Source organism: Pelophylax lessonae, assembly GCF_965119305.1.
Source record: "Pelophylax lessonae genome assembly, chromosome: 5".
Lineage (NCBI taxonomy): Eukaryota > Metazoa > Chordata > Amphibia > Anura > Ranidae > Pelophylax > Pelophylax lessonae.
Window position 1 is genome coordinate 115,225,210 of NC_138772.1, and position 14,289 is coordinate 115,239,498.

The 14,289-nt window shown below is 43.0% G+C and overlaps 1 protein-coding gene across 1 annotated transcript in view; it reads left to right on the forward strand.

The window, feature by feature from the left end:
• ACVR2B (activin A receptor type 2B) overlaps positions 1 to 14,289 on the forward strand; it is a 316,863-nt gene that overhangs the window by 219,432 nt on the left and 83,142 nt on the right. The window contains exon 4 of the mRNA XM_082259197.1: positions 7,477 to 7,631. Coding sequence (XP_082115323.1) covers positions 7,477 to 7,631 — 155 coding nt within the window. The remainder of the gene's footprint in view (positions 1 to 7,476; positions 7,632 to 14,289) is intronic.

The window sequence follows — 14,289 nt, forward strand, 5'->3', positions numbered from 1 at the left end:
ACTGCCACTCTGAGAGGCTCTTTTTATACCCAATCATGTTGCAAATTGGTCCTCCAGCTGTTCCTTATATGTACATTTAACTTTTCCGGCCTCTTATTGGTACCTGTCCCAACTTTTTATGAATGTGTAGCTCTCATGAAATCCAAAATGAGCCAATATTTGGCATGAAATTTCAAAAGGTCTCACTTTCAACATTTGATATGTTATCTATATTATATTGTGAATAGAATAAAAGTTTGAGATTTGTAAATTAGTCCACTCCTTTTTTACTCACAATTTGCACAGTGTCCCAACTTTTTTGGAATTGGGTTTGTACATGGTACAGGAGGCACATATCAGAAATATAAAATGTTGGGGGTAATAAACACTTTTAGTGTCTTGACAGCATCTTTATGTGGCTCTATATTTCACACTTCTGATAGCAAAGAGTGTCATGGGTCATTAAGCAGCTGCCACTACCTGGTCACAGCAGTGGGAAGAACAGCTAGGGATGCTGAGAGCTGAAGACCCTTCTATAGCCGCAGCTTTACTGAGTGTTGCTTCAACTTCAGACATGCCTACTACCCCTGCCCATTCACAAAGGGGAAAACCTGGTGGCAGTCAAGTGATGGTGAAAATAGTCATTTAATTTGTATTTAGCCTTTTTATGTTGAATTCATACTTTAGAGCAGGGGTCTCCAAACTTTGTAAACAAAGCCAGATTACTGTCCTCCAAGCTTTAGGGGGGCCAGACTGTGACCAGTGGGAGGAAATAATGCCCTATCATTGGTATTAGGGTAGAAATAGTTGGTGTTAGTGGAAGGAATAGTGCCCCATTTTGGTTGTCAGTGAAAGCAAATGTGCCCCATCATTGGGGTCAATAGAAGGAATAGTGCCCCATTGTTGGTGTCAGTGGCAGGAATAATGCCTGGAGGACTGGATAAAGGCAAGCAAATAGCCACATCTGGCCCAAGGGCCACAGTTTGGAGACCACTGCTTTAGTAGGGACAGTAGAGGCAAGAAAGAGATAAAGCTAAACTGGTAAGGTAAAAGTTACAGTTTATATATAAATTCAACAGCCTATATCTACCGGATCTTCTAGTTGTTTTGATTTGCGTTTTTCACTGACGGCAATTATGCATTATTTTGTAATATAAACAGTTTCAATTGCCCAGTCTTATATAAAGGCCAAAATGGCATCCTCTATTGCGTATGGATGACAGATATGGTTTAATTCACATCCTGCCTGGAAGAAAAGTTTCCTTGGTGCATTCCCTTTAAATTTCCTGAAAGGAAAAAAAAAATAGTGAACAGATGGCACCTTGTCACCAAAGAAAAGGCATTCAATCATTAACTTTTCTATACAGAATCCAAGAGGCTTTCATTATACACGGTGCTGGGGATAGCTCCACATCAGCATTTCTCACACTGTGCCCACAGTGAAAGTGACCTTAACCAAACAAAGGAAAATCTCTCCCATTCAGAGTCCCAGTAATGCAGAATACCACAACCTTTATCTAGAAATATAGGGACAGGTTTAGCAAACTTTTTTATTTGTTAATGTTTACCACGTAAGAAGAAAATTGATTTGGCCCATTGGTTTCAATCAAATTATCTTTATATTTTTATTTTTTCTTGAATATCAGGCTGAAATGTGGGTTCCTTTTTTGCTGTGGAATAGATCCAGAACTGTCCATTTTGTCAAAATACCAAAAGGTTAAAACGTTTAATGGATAACTGCAGTGGAAATTATAGCAAGCTTTCAAGGCACAAAGCTCCTTCTCTTGGCTGATAACAAATGATCTGCACAAGAAAAGTCAATTTTAAAACACCTTGTTCTTATTTGTGAATGTACTTTGATGTTTCATGGCAGAGCCACTACATTTCACATTAAGTTCTCTCCTGTGATTGGTATTTACTTGGGCTGTTAGCAGTAAGATGCTGAGAAGGACAATCATGATGTGTGCAGTAATCCATAGGCACTATTATAAACCATACCGTGAAGGATAACCTCAAACAAAAATAACTAGTATCGCATGCCAAAACTGTTTTGATTTCTGTAGAGGTGTTGCAGCCATAGATCTATGAAGCCAGGGGCGTAACTACAGGGGTTGCAGGGGTTGCAATTGCAACCGGGCCCCATACTCCAGGGGGCCTGTCTGGTTCCCCTGTACACATGGATAGGATATCACAATAGAGAACAAGGAAGGGGTCGGTAAATATGTAATTTACCAGCTCCTTCCTTTTCTGAATGGACATTATTTTTATTATTATTATTAAAATACCAAAAAATAAAAACTACCAGTGGATGAACTAGCAGGATCGCAAAGGTCACACTTGGCATTCCACCACAGTGGGGAGGCCCCAAGATGGCAGGAAGGGGGCCCACTGCAGAACTTGTGAAAGGGCCCTAGGATCAGTGGGAAGAGTCCCAGACTTGAAGGGAAGGGCCCCTGCCAGGGGTCCGGGGAGCCCTTCATGGTTTCTTGCACCGGGGCCCTGAAGGTTCTGGTTACGCCTCTGTATGAAGCTCAGCGTTTATTTTGGAACTGGGCTACCCTCTACTGCCCGTTCTCCTTGCAATAACCAGTTCTTCTTTATTTTACTGCCAAGACCCTCCGTTTACTGCCCCTTCATTGCCATACCCATACCTTTCCTGGCATAGCAATGATGCAAAACATCCTGTTCTCTATCTTACTGTCTCTGCTATACACATCCCCTTTCTGCACCCTAAAACAACACCTATACTGCATTGTGCTCTTAACAGTTGTGGTACTACACCATAATCCTCTATTAAAGTGGTAGTAAAGTTAGAATTGTTCAAATCTGTTGATAGGCAGGCTTTTTAGAACAGAAAAGACCCTAGAGGTCTTTTCTCTCATACATGTCTCCCCTGCCTGTCGGACCATATTTACATGCGCAGGAGTGACGTCCCATCAGCCTGCCAGGTCAAGCGGCCAGAGATGTGGAACCCGGAACAAAGACCGAGTGAGGATGGAAGCATCAGAGAGAGCCCTGGCAGCACATTGCTGGAGGGCTCCGTTTTTAGGTAAGTCTGCCATAATGTACTAGTACATTATGGCTTAAACCTGCAAGGGGGCACAATATTTTATATTGTAAAAGAGACTTTACTACCACTTTAAGGACCTGCACAGCAGTAATCCCCATACATCCCTTTTTAACCATAATCAAACAAGCATAAGGGCTGCACGAGGAAGAATCACTCTACTCTGTGCTGATTCTTGGTAGCTCACCATTATTGCATTACTCCCTTATGTGGCACAGACTGCACTATTGTGCTACTTTTGAGCTTTTGTATTTAGCTGGCATGGGTCCCTTGGTGACAATTGTCACTGGGACAGGAAAAGTGGAAAAATCTCAACATGGGCAAAAAAAACAGCTAAACCTACTGTACATGATAGAAGTTAAAGGATACGTTCACTTTTACAAAAATTAATAAATGCACATTTTCCTGAAGGTAAAATATGCATTTATTTCTTTTTGGGATTGTGTACAGCATTTCACCCACAATCCGCAGATCGTGGGTGTAATGCCACAATTCTACAGACTGTCTGTGTAGCGGTTTGCCTATACCTCGGCTATGGGCAGGCAGTTACACTCTTACAGGAAGCTCATTGAACTATTAGAGGGCTCAACAGCACCCTGATAGTTCATTGAGAACTACAAGCCATCAGCCGCAAAAGCTGTCAGGACTTGTAGTTTTCCCATTCACAGAACTCTGTGAATAGATGATGTGGGCGAAGCCCTGCATGGCCACGTTTTCTTTAGATTGTGTGGGTAGAGAAGGTCCCCCTGGAAATCAGGGGTGTAACATGTTCCAAAAGGTGAACTTATCCTTTAGGAAAGGAAAAATTGACTGGGGATTGATGTCTTTATCTCAGCAATGGGCAATGTTGTTCAGCTAAAGTTTGGTTAGAATAAAAAATGGCAGCTTTTACAACTTTGCACATTCGATCATGGCTCACAAGGTTGTACCTTTTTAACTTGTAATATATGTCTATGTGAGTGGAGTAAATAAATCCTCATTTCTTAACCAGGTTTCCTCAAAAAGGTTGCCAATAATTCCTTGAGCTATGGTGGCCTGACCTTCCGTTTTATGATGCCAGCATTGTTCTGGGTCCAATGCCACTTGACAAAGCCATCTGCTTGACACCAGTAATCGTTCTAGCTGTGTGTAAAGAGGGCAATCTGACTACCACCGTGAGGGGGACGTATTCCTTGGCCACGAATGTAAGAGGCAACTTTCCCATTGACCCCTGATGTATTGATTTTTGCAAGGGTTTCCCAAGACCTGAAAACTATTTCAAGGGTTCCTCTGGGGTAAAATGGTTGAGAGAGGCTGATGTAAATACAAATACATCAAAGTGATCAATAGAAACTGTGCTGATTTCAAATACATAGCTCTAGAACATTTCTAAAAAATAAACGTATTCCTTGAACTTGATTGACTTATAGAAGTCTCCTGTTGAAGCTTACCTGCTGGTCTGTTGAGTCTGGGCCATTATCTCTGCTTGAGAAAAGAAACACTGACCAGTTCTCAAGATCTTTATGGCTGTTATTGTCACTTGCACTTTGTCCCCTGAGGGACAGGAGGAACAGAAGATGTGTATGGTGGGACTTTCTTTAAGCAAGCACACGTTCTCTGGATCAGCTTAAGAAAAATACTTAGCAAATCATCCTCACTATCCACAGAAACTTTTCATAGTGGCCAGCACTCTGACTAGCATTGTAAAGCCAGTTTTCATTGTTCACTTAACCTTTAACAAATCTCTGTCTCTCTCCCTCTTTGAATACAAGCAATTTTGTGCCACCATGGTAAGGGTGAGTTTGGGGTTGTCGGATGATTTACTTTCCAGACCCTCCATACCCTGGAAAACTTGCATTACATTGTTTTGTGCCTTCTATGGATGCAAGGTCCCATGTGTTGGTCTCATGCCAGAGACTCAATGCAAACATAAATCAGAAGAGCACAGATTCCTATTAAGACCCAGCACACTCATTCCCTGGGGAGCTTGTTCTGTCCATTGCAGCAGATCACTCAGTGTAAGTGCCAATGTGCTGAGCCTTGTAATCTGGACATTGTTGAAAATATGGAGTAAATGACCTTTACCAGTAGTCTGGACATTTTTGAAAATACTGAGTAGGTGACCTTTTACAGCAGTTAAAAATTGCAACAAAATAAAAAGAAAAACAGATATTTGCCTAACTAACTGAAGATGGACATGAAACGGTTGTGCAAAGAGCACATGTTGCCAATGTAAAAGAAATTTTGTATTCCAAATTGTTTTTGTTGTGTTTGCATAAAAAATAAAAAAAAATTTAAAGTAATTTGTAATTGGTTACAGATTTATTTGTTTTCCAAAATGTATTTTAATTAAAATAACCCATTGTTGGAGTGCTTCTGAGAGAGCCTGTTGTCCGATAATTGCAGCCTTTCTCATTTTATTTTTTACTTTTACTATATAAACGTAAAATAATTTTCAGGTTTCAGGGAACCCCAGCTAAAATGATACAAGCTCTTAATACAAAAACTAGATCTGTAGGTTGTAGATATAGTATTAAAAAAGGAAAGATCATGTTGTATTTGAAACTTGGAACTGGTTTCAAACCCTATGCTCTACACACCAGAGTTATTTTCAGTAATAATGAATTTAAAGGATAAGTTCACCTTTCTAAAAAAATAAATAAATGGACATTGCAGGTGCTACCTCAGGCTCTTACGGACGGTCAGTGTAGCTGTCTGCCTGCACCTCGTACGTGAATAACAGGAAGCAGCAGTGAACTACCTACAGCGCTTATCAGCGCCCTGGTGGTTCATTACAAGCTACAAGCCATCAGCTGCAATGGATGACTGTAGTTTTATGGCACTTTTCCACTGCAAGTACCGGCTCGGCTCTACTCGGCCCTGCTTGGCCCAGTTTGCTTTTCCACTGCTGGTACCGCATGGTACGGTGTTGGAACGGTTCGGTTCGGTACGGTACGGTATGGTTTGCTTTTCCACTAAAGTAGTACTAAAGTTAAGTGGGTGGGATAACAACGGGGTGGGTGGGATTCTCTGACCAATCAGTGGCTAGTAGTGACTGCATGCAAAGGATTGTGGGATATGGTACCGGGTATGGTACCTCTTGGAACCACATTCGAGTAGGTACTGTTTTTGAGAGCCGTACCGTTCGGTTCCATGCAGTGGAAAAGCGCCGCCGTACTGTACCGAACCGTTCCTACACCATACCATGCGGTACCAGCAGTGGAAAAGCACAAAAGCGAGCCGAACCGACTTAAAAAAAGGTTCCTGCACTACTTTGGGGCGACATCGGAGCGGCTTGCATTGACTTCTATTATAGAAGTCGTTTGCAAGCCGCGATGAAGTCGTGCTGCACGGGGCGGCTCAAAGTCGGGGAGACTTTGAGTCGCCCCAGTGTGAACCGGCTCTTACACTAGTGATTATTGGGATAAGGTTCCTCTTAGATTACTGGTCAGTGGGAGAAGGGGACCCCTTTTATTGGTAAGCAAGGTAGTGTCTCCTTGACAGTGGGGTAATACCCATTTACACTGATGGTTATTGGAAAGAATGCCCCCTGTATCTTACTGATGCCTAAAAAGCACATTGGTGTCAGTGGTTCCTAAAAGACTAGCAAAGATGTTAGTGGTCTCCCCTTGCGGAGTCTGGAGAGTGACTTTGGTGCTGGATCTAAGCCAGCATCAAACAGGAGACTAATCCTCCACTGCTCAAGGACCTCAAACAACTTCTGGATGAACCTTTTAAAAACATGTAGGCCGCACTATTGCAGTATTCATTGTTTCAGTAAAACGTTGCTTCATCGTCCACTGCCCATCATATACAGTCTGCTTGACTCGTTTCCTGGAATAGGACTTAAGGCCTCATGTACACTGCAACTTGTAAACGGACGTTTAGGAGCAGTTGGGCGTTTTTTCAGAAGCCCCTGAACCCTCCTCTATGTTATCTTATCTGTCCATGTACACTGAGTCGTTTACAGTCATTTAGAGGCAGTTGAGTTCAGTGTCGTTTTTTGGAAAGCAATTATTTGCGTTCAGGATGTTCAGAACGTGTGTTTACCGGCGTTTCAAACGCAAAACGCGACCGAACATGATCACCCGCGTTTAGCGCTTGCGTTTTTCCTGTTTAAAGGGGAATGATTTTTTGACCTCTAAAAACGGATCTGCAAACGTCCGCTAAATGCCGCAAACGTGACACAACGGAGGTTTTAAACGTCCTTTACATAGCTGTTAAATTCCAGCGTTCAAAGGACTTTTGAAAATGTCCCGTGTACATGTAGCCTAATTGTAGAGGTAGAAACAACAGCTTTAAATGCTTTTTTTTTTTTTTTTTTTTCAATATAGACCTCAGTTTAGCTCCTCTAAATAAGAATCCGTTAAAAAAAATAAAAATAAATGTCTTTTAAACAACAATTCTAGATACATGTTTTATATGCATCCTTTATTATTTTATCTTTTCAGAAACATTTGATCCAAATACTCAGCAGCCAGTGTCAGTCTTGAACATTCTGGTGTATTCCCTGCTTCCCATTGCTGGCCTGTCTATGGCCATACTCCTGGCATTCTGGATGTATCGCCACCGGAAACCTCCCTATGGTCATGTTGACATTAATGAGGTAAGTGTGTCTCTAAGGAAGGTCCGACACCCTTGTTGTGACAATATGAACCTGTCGCTGGCAGTGGGATGTACATCTGTTTCATGTAGAGTCTTGGAAGGAATGGAAAGCAGAGGTTGTTATATTATTTTATATTTCTAATTGAAGATCAGATAGAAGAGAGCATTATTTGTTTCCAAGCTACTGTCTAAGTGGAATTTATTTTTTCAATATCTAGCAACACATCTGCTGTTAGCTCAGATTTCTGGCAATCCACAATGGCTGATCAGCGTATAACAGTTTAGTGTAATCATGACCATGAAAACTGAACCCTGATTGGAAAGTATTTGTTATAGCATATTGTTGCAGTTGGTAAATTCCATAGTTTGTTTATTGTCCTATAGGGATGACATGTACCCAGCAAGGAATATATTTTGCGCAGTCCCTAAAACATATGTGTTTTAATTTCAACATGCAGTAAGTGGGAATTAATATGCAATACTAAGAGGTCTGGCTGCTTATCTATTAATAATGGTGGTAATGCAGAGATGTTATTTCTTTGTATTTTCTGACAAGATTCAATAAATTGTTGTTAAAAAAAAAAAAAAAAAAAATAATGGTGGTAATAAAAACTGTTAAAGTGGAGTTCCACCCTAAAATTATACTTACCTCCATCTTCTCGCTCCGGGTCACCTGAAAAACAAATGGATAATCGCAATTTTTTTTTTTTTACTTACCTCGTTTAGAAGAAAATATACTTACCTTACTTCCTTCTTCCTCCCCGCGGCTAGTCGTCACTTCCTGGCTTTTGCAATGATTCCTGGGAGCTGAACGTCATCGCTCCCAGGAATCAATGCGCCTGCACCGGCCCCGACGTCAGTTCCGGTGCAGGCGCCATCATACCTTGCAAAACAGCTTCTGGGCATGCCCAGAAGCTGTGCAGGGATGACGCTGCGGCACCGGAAGTGACGTCGGGGCCGGTGCAGGCGCATTGATTCCTGGGAGCGATGACGTTCAGCTCCCAGGAATCATTGCAAAAGCCAGGAAGTGACGACTCGCCGCGGGGAGGAAGAAGGAAGTAAGGTAAGTACCCCTGCACAAAAAGTCTCTGCTAAATATATATATATATATATATATATATATATATATATATATATATATATATGTTTGGGGGTTTTAAGTAATTTTCTAGCAAAAAAATACAGATTTTTTACTTGGAAGCAACAAGTTTCAGAAAAAGGCTTGGTCTTTAAGAGGTTAAACTGCCCTCATTTACAGACAGAAGTTAATTCCTTTGATCTGAGGCTACGTTCACATGTGGGCGTAGCAGATCGCGGGCAGGATCATCACGATTCTGCCCACGATCTGGAAATCATTGTAAATCGTGGGACGCCTGTGCGTTGCCCGTGATTTGCAATGGCACCCCAAACGCTGTGCAACGTTGCCGCGATTTTGCGCCTGCCGAATCACGGTAACATCGCACAAACAAAATCGCGGGACGCATGACGCCCCAAAGAAGCTCTTGTACCTTTTTTGGGCGTCATGCGTCCCGCGATTCTGTTTGCCTGTCAGCAGGCGGAAATCGCAGCAACATCGCACAGCGTTTGGGGTGCCATTGAAAATCACGGGCATCGTACAGGCGTCCCGCGATTTGCAATGATTTCCGGATCGTGGGCAGAATCACATTAGTGCGACACCACTCCTTACTACTTCGGAGGCGACTTGTGCATTACCATGCACCACGACTTCGGAGAGACTTGCAGGGACTTCACATAATGGAAGTCTATGCAAGTCGCTCCGAGGTCGCCCCGAAATAGTACAGGACCCTTTTTCTTTTATCGCTCCTATTAGAACGGGTCCTGTATTGGTCAATGGACCGCGAGGGAGCGCGATTTGTCAGGCTGACAAGTCGCCTGACAAGTCGCACTAGTGTGAATGGGCTCTAAAGCATTGTGTTTACAGTTATCTCCCAGCCTTGGCAATGTTGATAATGTTTTTTTTTTTTGGACAGCGATGAGTGAGCAGAGAACAGCTCTGTATGAAAAAAGGAAATGCTGTTTTAAGATCGTTAGTGGGGGTGAATCGAGATTGTGATTTTTTAACTATTAATCGTGCAGCTCTACTAAATACCTTTTCTCATCAGCAGTAAATAGCAGTTTTGTGGCTTCTGTCAGTGTCCGGATGAGCTCTGGTTAAAGCTTGTAGGAGTAGTTTTCATTCTCTACTGTCCTATAAGGCCGCAGGACACCTGACTTTGTCTGGACAGTGCTAATTGGCCCTGTGCTGATCACATGCACCCTCCCAAAAAAAAAAAATTCTAACAATACACACCATGAGGACCAGAGTTTGTTGCTACTGGACTCATTCATTGATGCAGGCAACAGCATGTGGTGAACTTTGTGTTTTTTCAACATTTTTATATGTTCAAAAATCATCAAAAGTATGATAAAATTCTTATAAACGTAAACGAGGTTTACTGCAGTTACAAGCCTTTGGTATTTGAAATGCCAGTAAACTACAGTTCTGAGTAACTTCAACTGCCTCTAAACTACTATAAACGACTAAGGGCTCTTTCACCAGGGCGATCCGATCAGATCCGCCTGTCAGTTTTTTAGGCGGATCTGATCGGATCCTCCATGCAGCTCTATGGGGCAGCGGATGTCAACGGAGACATGTCTGTTGACACCCGCTGCCATCCGTATCCGATCCTGTCCGTGAAATCTGGACGGATGGAAACCCTATTTTTCCATCCATTCAGGGATCGGATCGGATAAGAGCGGACAGACGGTCCGCTCTCATCCGATCCCCCATAGAGAGCAGCGGGAGCTGTGACACCTCCCTCTCCGGACTGCAAGCGGAGACAGAGCGGTCATCTGCCGGCTCAGCAGGGATCGGCGGATCGATCCCTGCTGAGCAGCACGGATCCGCCTACGGAGGCGGACCGTGTGAAAGAGCCCTAAGTGTACATGTACAGATAAGATAACTTAGAGGAGAGTTAAGGGTCTGCTGGAAAAAACGCCCAACTGCTCCCAAACTTCAGTTTAGCAGCTGTAGTGTACATGAGGCCTTACTTCCATTATACTCTGAGACCATTCCCTCTCTTCTCCATAGAAAAATGAGCCTGAATTTGTAGCCATACCTCCATGTACTTGGCAATGGGTGACCTTTGGTTTATTGAAATGTTATTTCCAAATTTATTTTAATTTTTATACAAATTTGTAACCTGTTTCTGATACTTCTAGGCTCATAGCCTTAAACCAGGGTTTCTCTATCAGGGTTCCTCCTGAGGTTGCTAGGGGTTCCCTGAGCAATGGGCGATTTCTGCCTCTCAGATAAGTTCCCAATGACACCATTGTTCCTTTTAGCTATCTGTAATGGGGTAATTCTTCCCAATGATGACAAGAGTAAGGAGCATTCTTCCCACTGACCATCACACTAATTTGTCATGAGTTGTAGATTTTTAATTTTTAGCAAGGGTTACCCAAGACCAGAAATTTATTTTAAGGGTTCCTCTGTGTTGAAAAGGTTGAGAAAGGCTGCCTTAACCACTTACCGCATATCGACGTATATTTACGTAGGCAGACTTTGCGGGGGTATACCGGGGTGATGCCTCTAGCTAGAGGCATCCTCCCGGTACCGTGGTTAACAGCCAACGGTCGGCTTTCCGTCGGTAACGACTGATGCGGCTCAGGAGCCGCTCAATCGTTACGTCCCCCTCCCGCCGCCTTCCGTGACTTTGCTCGGGGCTCCCATCCCACCGGGAGCCCCGAGCACCCAGCTGGCACGTCCGCCGGCTGGATGGAGTCCCGATCAATGCCGGAAACGGCTTTGATCGGGTCTCCGATGACGTAACACGGAGGCGGCGTCCATGACGTCACTTCCGGGTTACTGTGCTGCAAAAAGCGGCAAATTTAAAAAAAGGGCTATATGCAAAAACGCAGTTTTCGGCGTTTTGCATACATGGAAGTGTAGTGGAGGGGTCTAGGGTCTTTTAGATCCCTCCATAAAGAGTACCTGTCACTAGATATTGGTGTCACAAGGGATGTTTACATTGCTTGTGACAGCAATAAAAGTGATCAGATTTTTTGTTTAAAAACCTGTAATAAAGTTAAAAAAAAAAAAAAATAAATAGGAAAAAAAAAAATTTAGCCGCCTCCCTCACCGTTAGCTCGCGCACAAAAAAAAACCGTATACGGAAGTCGAGCCGCGAATGAAATCGCTGTTCAAACCACACATGTGAGGCATTTTAAAGACCGCTGCGCAAATATCGCGTGACAAAAAATATTGCAATGACTGACATTTTATTCTCCAGAGTCTTTGCTAAAAAAAAAATATATATATAATGTTTGGGGGTTCTAAGTAGTTTTCTAGGAAAAAATACTGGTTTTAACTTGTGAACAAAAAGTGTCCAAAATAGGGCTGGGGCTTAAGTGTTTAACCACCTTCTGAATGGACGTTCCGGAACGTCCTTCAGAAGGAGAGAGATTGCGCCGCCGCGGGCACGCGCAGCGGCGCGATCTCGATTTGCCTGTGTCCAATCACAGCCGTCATGTAATGTAAATAGAGCCGTTGTAGCGGCTTCGATCTCTTCTCCTCCTGACAGATCCTGTCAGTGAGGAGAAGAGGGATGATCGTTGCTGCTGCAGGGGTGATCAGTGAGTATTTCTAATTAATCACTGATCACAGGGGGGGGTCTGTGCTGGTAATCAGAATATTGATTACCAGTGCAGCCCTGGGGGGGGAGGGGTGCCACTAAGCCACCAGGGATGCCCACCCATGACCACCAGGGATGCCCACCATGGCCACCAGGGATGGCAAGCAGGGCTCAGAGAGCCCCCCAGTGCCCTCCCTATCAGTGTTGCCCACCAATGCCATCTATCAGTGCTGCCCACCAGTGCCGTTATTGCCATCTATCAGTGCCGCCCACCAGTGCCCATTATTGCCCACCAGTGCTGCCTATCAGTGCCGATCAGTGCCACCCATCAGTGCCGATCATTGCCGCCCAACAGTGCCACCTATCGGTGCCCATCAGTGCCGCCAATCAGTGCCCATCAGTGCTGCCTATCAGTGCCCATCAGCGCTGCCTATCAGTGCCCACCAATGCTGCATATCAGTGCCACATATCAGTGCTGCATATCAGTGCTACCTATCAGTGCCCATCAGTGCCACCCCATCAGTGTCTCCTCATCAGTGCCTGTCAGTGCAGCATCATCAGTGCTCATCAGTGCAGGAAAAAACATATCTATTTACAAAATTTATAACCTAAACAAAAAAACTTTTTCTTTTTTTTTTCAAACTTTTCAGTCTTTTTTTATTTGTGCACCAAAAAAGAAAAAACCTGACGGTGATCAAATACCACCAAAAGAAAGCTCTATTTGTGGGGAAAAATGACACAAATTTGGTTTAGGTACAGCGTTGCATAACCGCGCAATTGTCATTCAAATTGCAACAGCACTAAAATTTGAAAATTGGTCTGGAAAGGAAGGGGGTTAAGGTGCCCAGTATTGAGGTGGTTAAACATATGGTTGCTTATTAGGCAGAACCTGAATGTTAGGCCAAATTCTTCTTGACTTGGTTCCTAGGTTATGGTCTATGATTATATTGGAGGAAACATCGGCTTTTCGACATTCATTTGATATTGTTTATGCTTTTGTATACTGTACAAAACTTTGCAATACGAGTTATTAGAAAAGAATTTGTAGCTAAGTCTTGGATGTGAGAGAACATCATGACTTCACCTAGGAAGAGTCGATCTTGTAAAGTTTACCTTTGTGTTCTAGATAAGTCAATGACTACCTGTCTACACTTCAGTAGAGTGTTTGCTTGTAGAATTATGGTAAATGCTATATACAAGTGGCAAACCCTCATTGTTGAACCCCAGGTCCAAGCATGTATATTGATAGTTGCCCAGAATTCATTGAATGCATGTTAAATGCCTAAGCGGCCTATAGAACTGAGATGCCACAGTACCTTTGTTTAGAGTAGCTGTCCTTTATCGTAGTAGCAGTATTTCTTCTGCATGTACCAAGTCCAGGCATGACCTCTTTAGTTACTTACAAAGTAAGCCTTTTATATTCAGCAATATCACCATTGAGGCTATGCAGTGTTATTTATACTGAGTGTCTGGAGTAAATAAAATACTGATAATTTCTAGCTTTCCACTGTGATAAGAGAAACTACCAGATTCTCCATCAGACTGAGGCATTGGGGCCTTATTTTATAAATGACGTTTAAAAAGCAGTAACCATAGCAAGCTGTCAGATTTCACCATTATTCAGTTTTGATCAGTAGGATTAAAGAATGATGATTGCCGATTGGGTGGCATGAATTACTTGACTTGTACGCCATTTTGTTTTCTTTCTTTGTTAAAGCGGTACTAAACTCAAAACCAAAAATGTAATTTCTCTAGCGCTCATCGACAGACGTAGTCCTCGGTGATACACCACCTTCGGGTTATGTTACCTCCGCAGGAGCAGGACTAGACAGGAAATTAAAAAGCTCTGGCCACACCCTAGGGGCAGTCCCAGAGGGTATATCCTCTCTCTCTCTGCCTCAGCAAATCAGTTATTTTCTGTCTAGTTAGGAGTAAGGACCTAGATACCTTGCTGGGATCTTAGGTCCTGGCAAGAATTTTTTTCTAAAAGGATTTTTGGACAGCTTTTTTTCTCCAGTGTTCCTG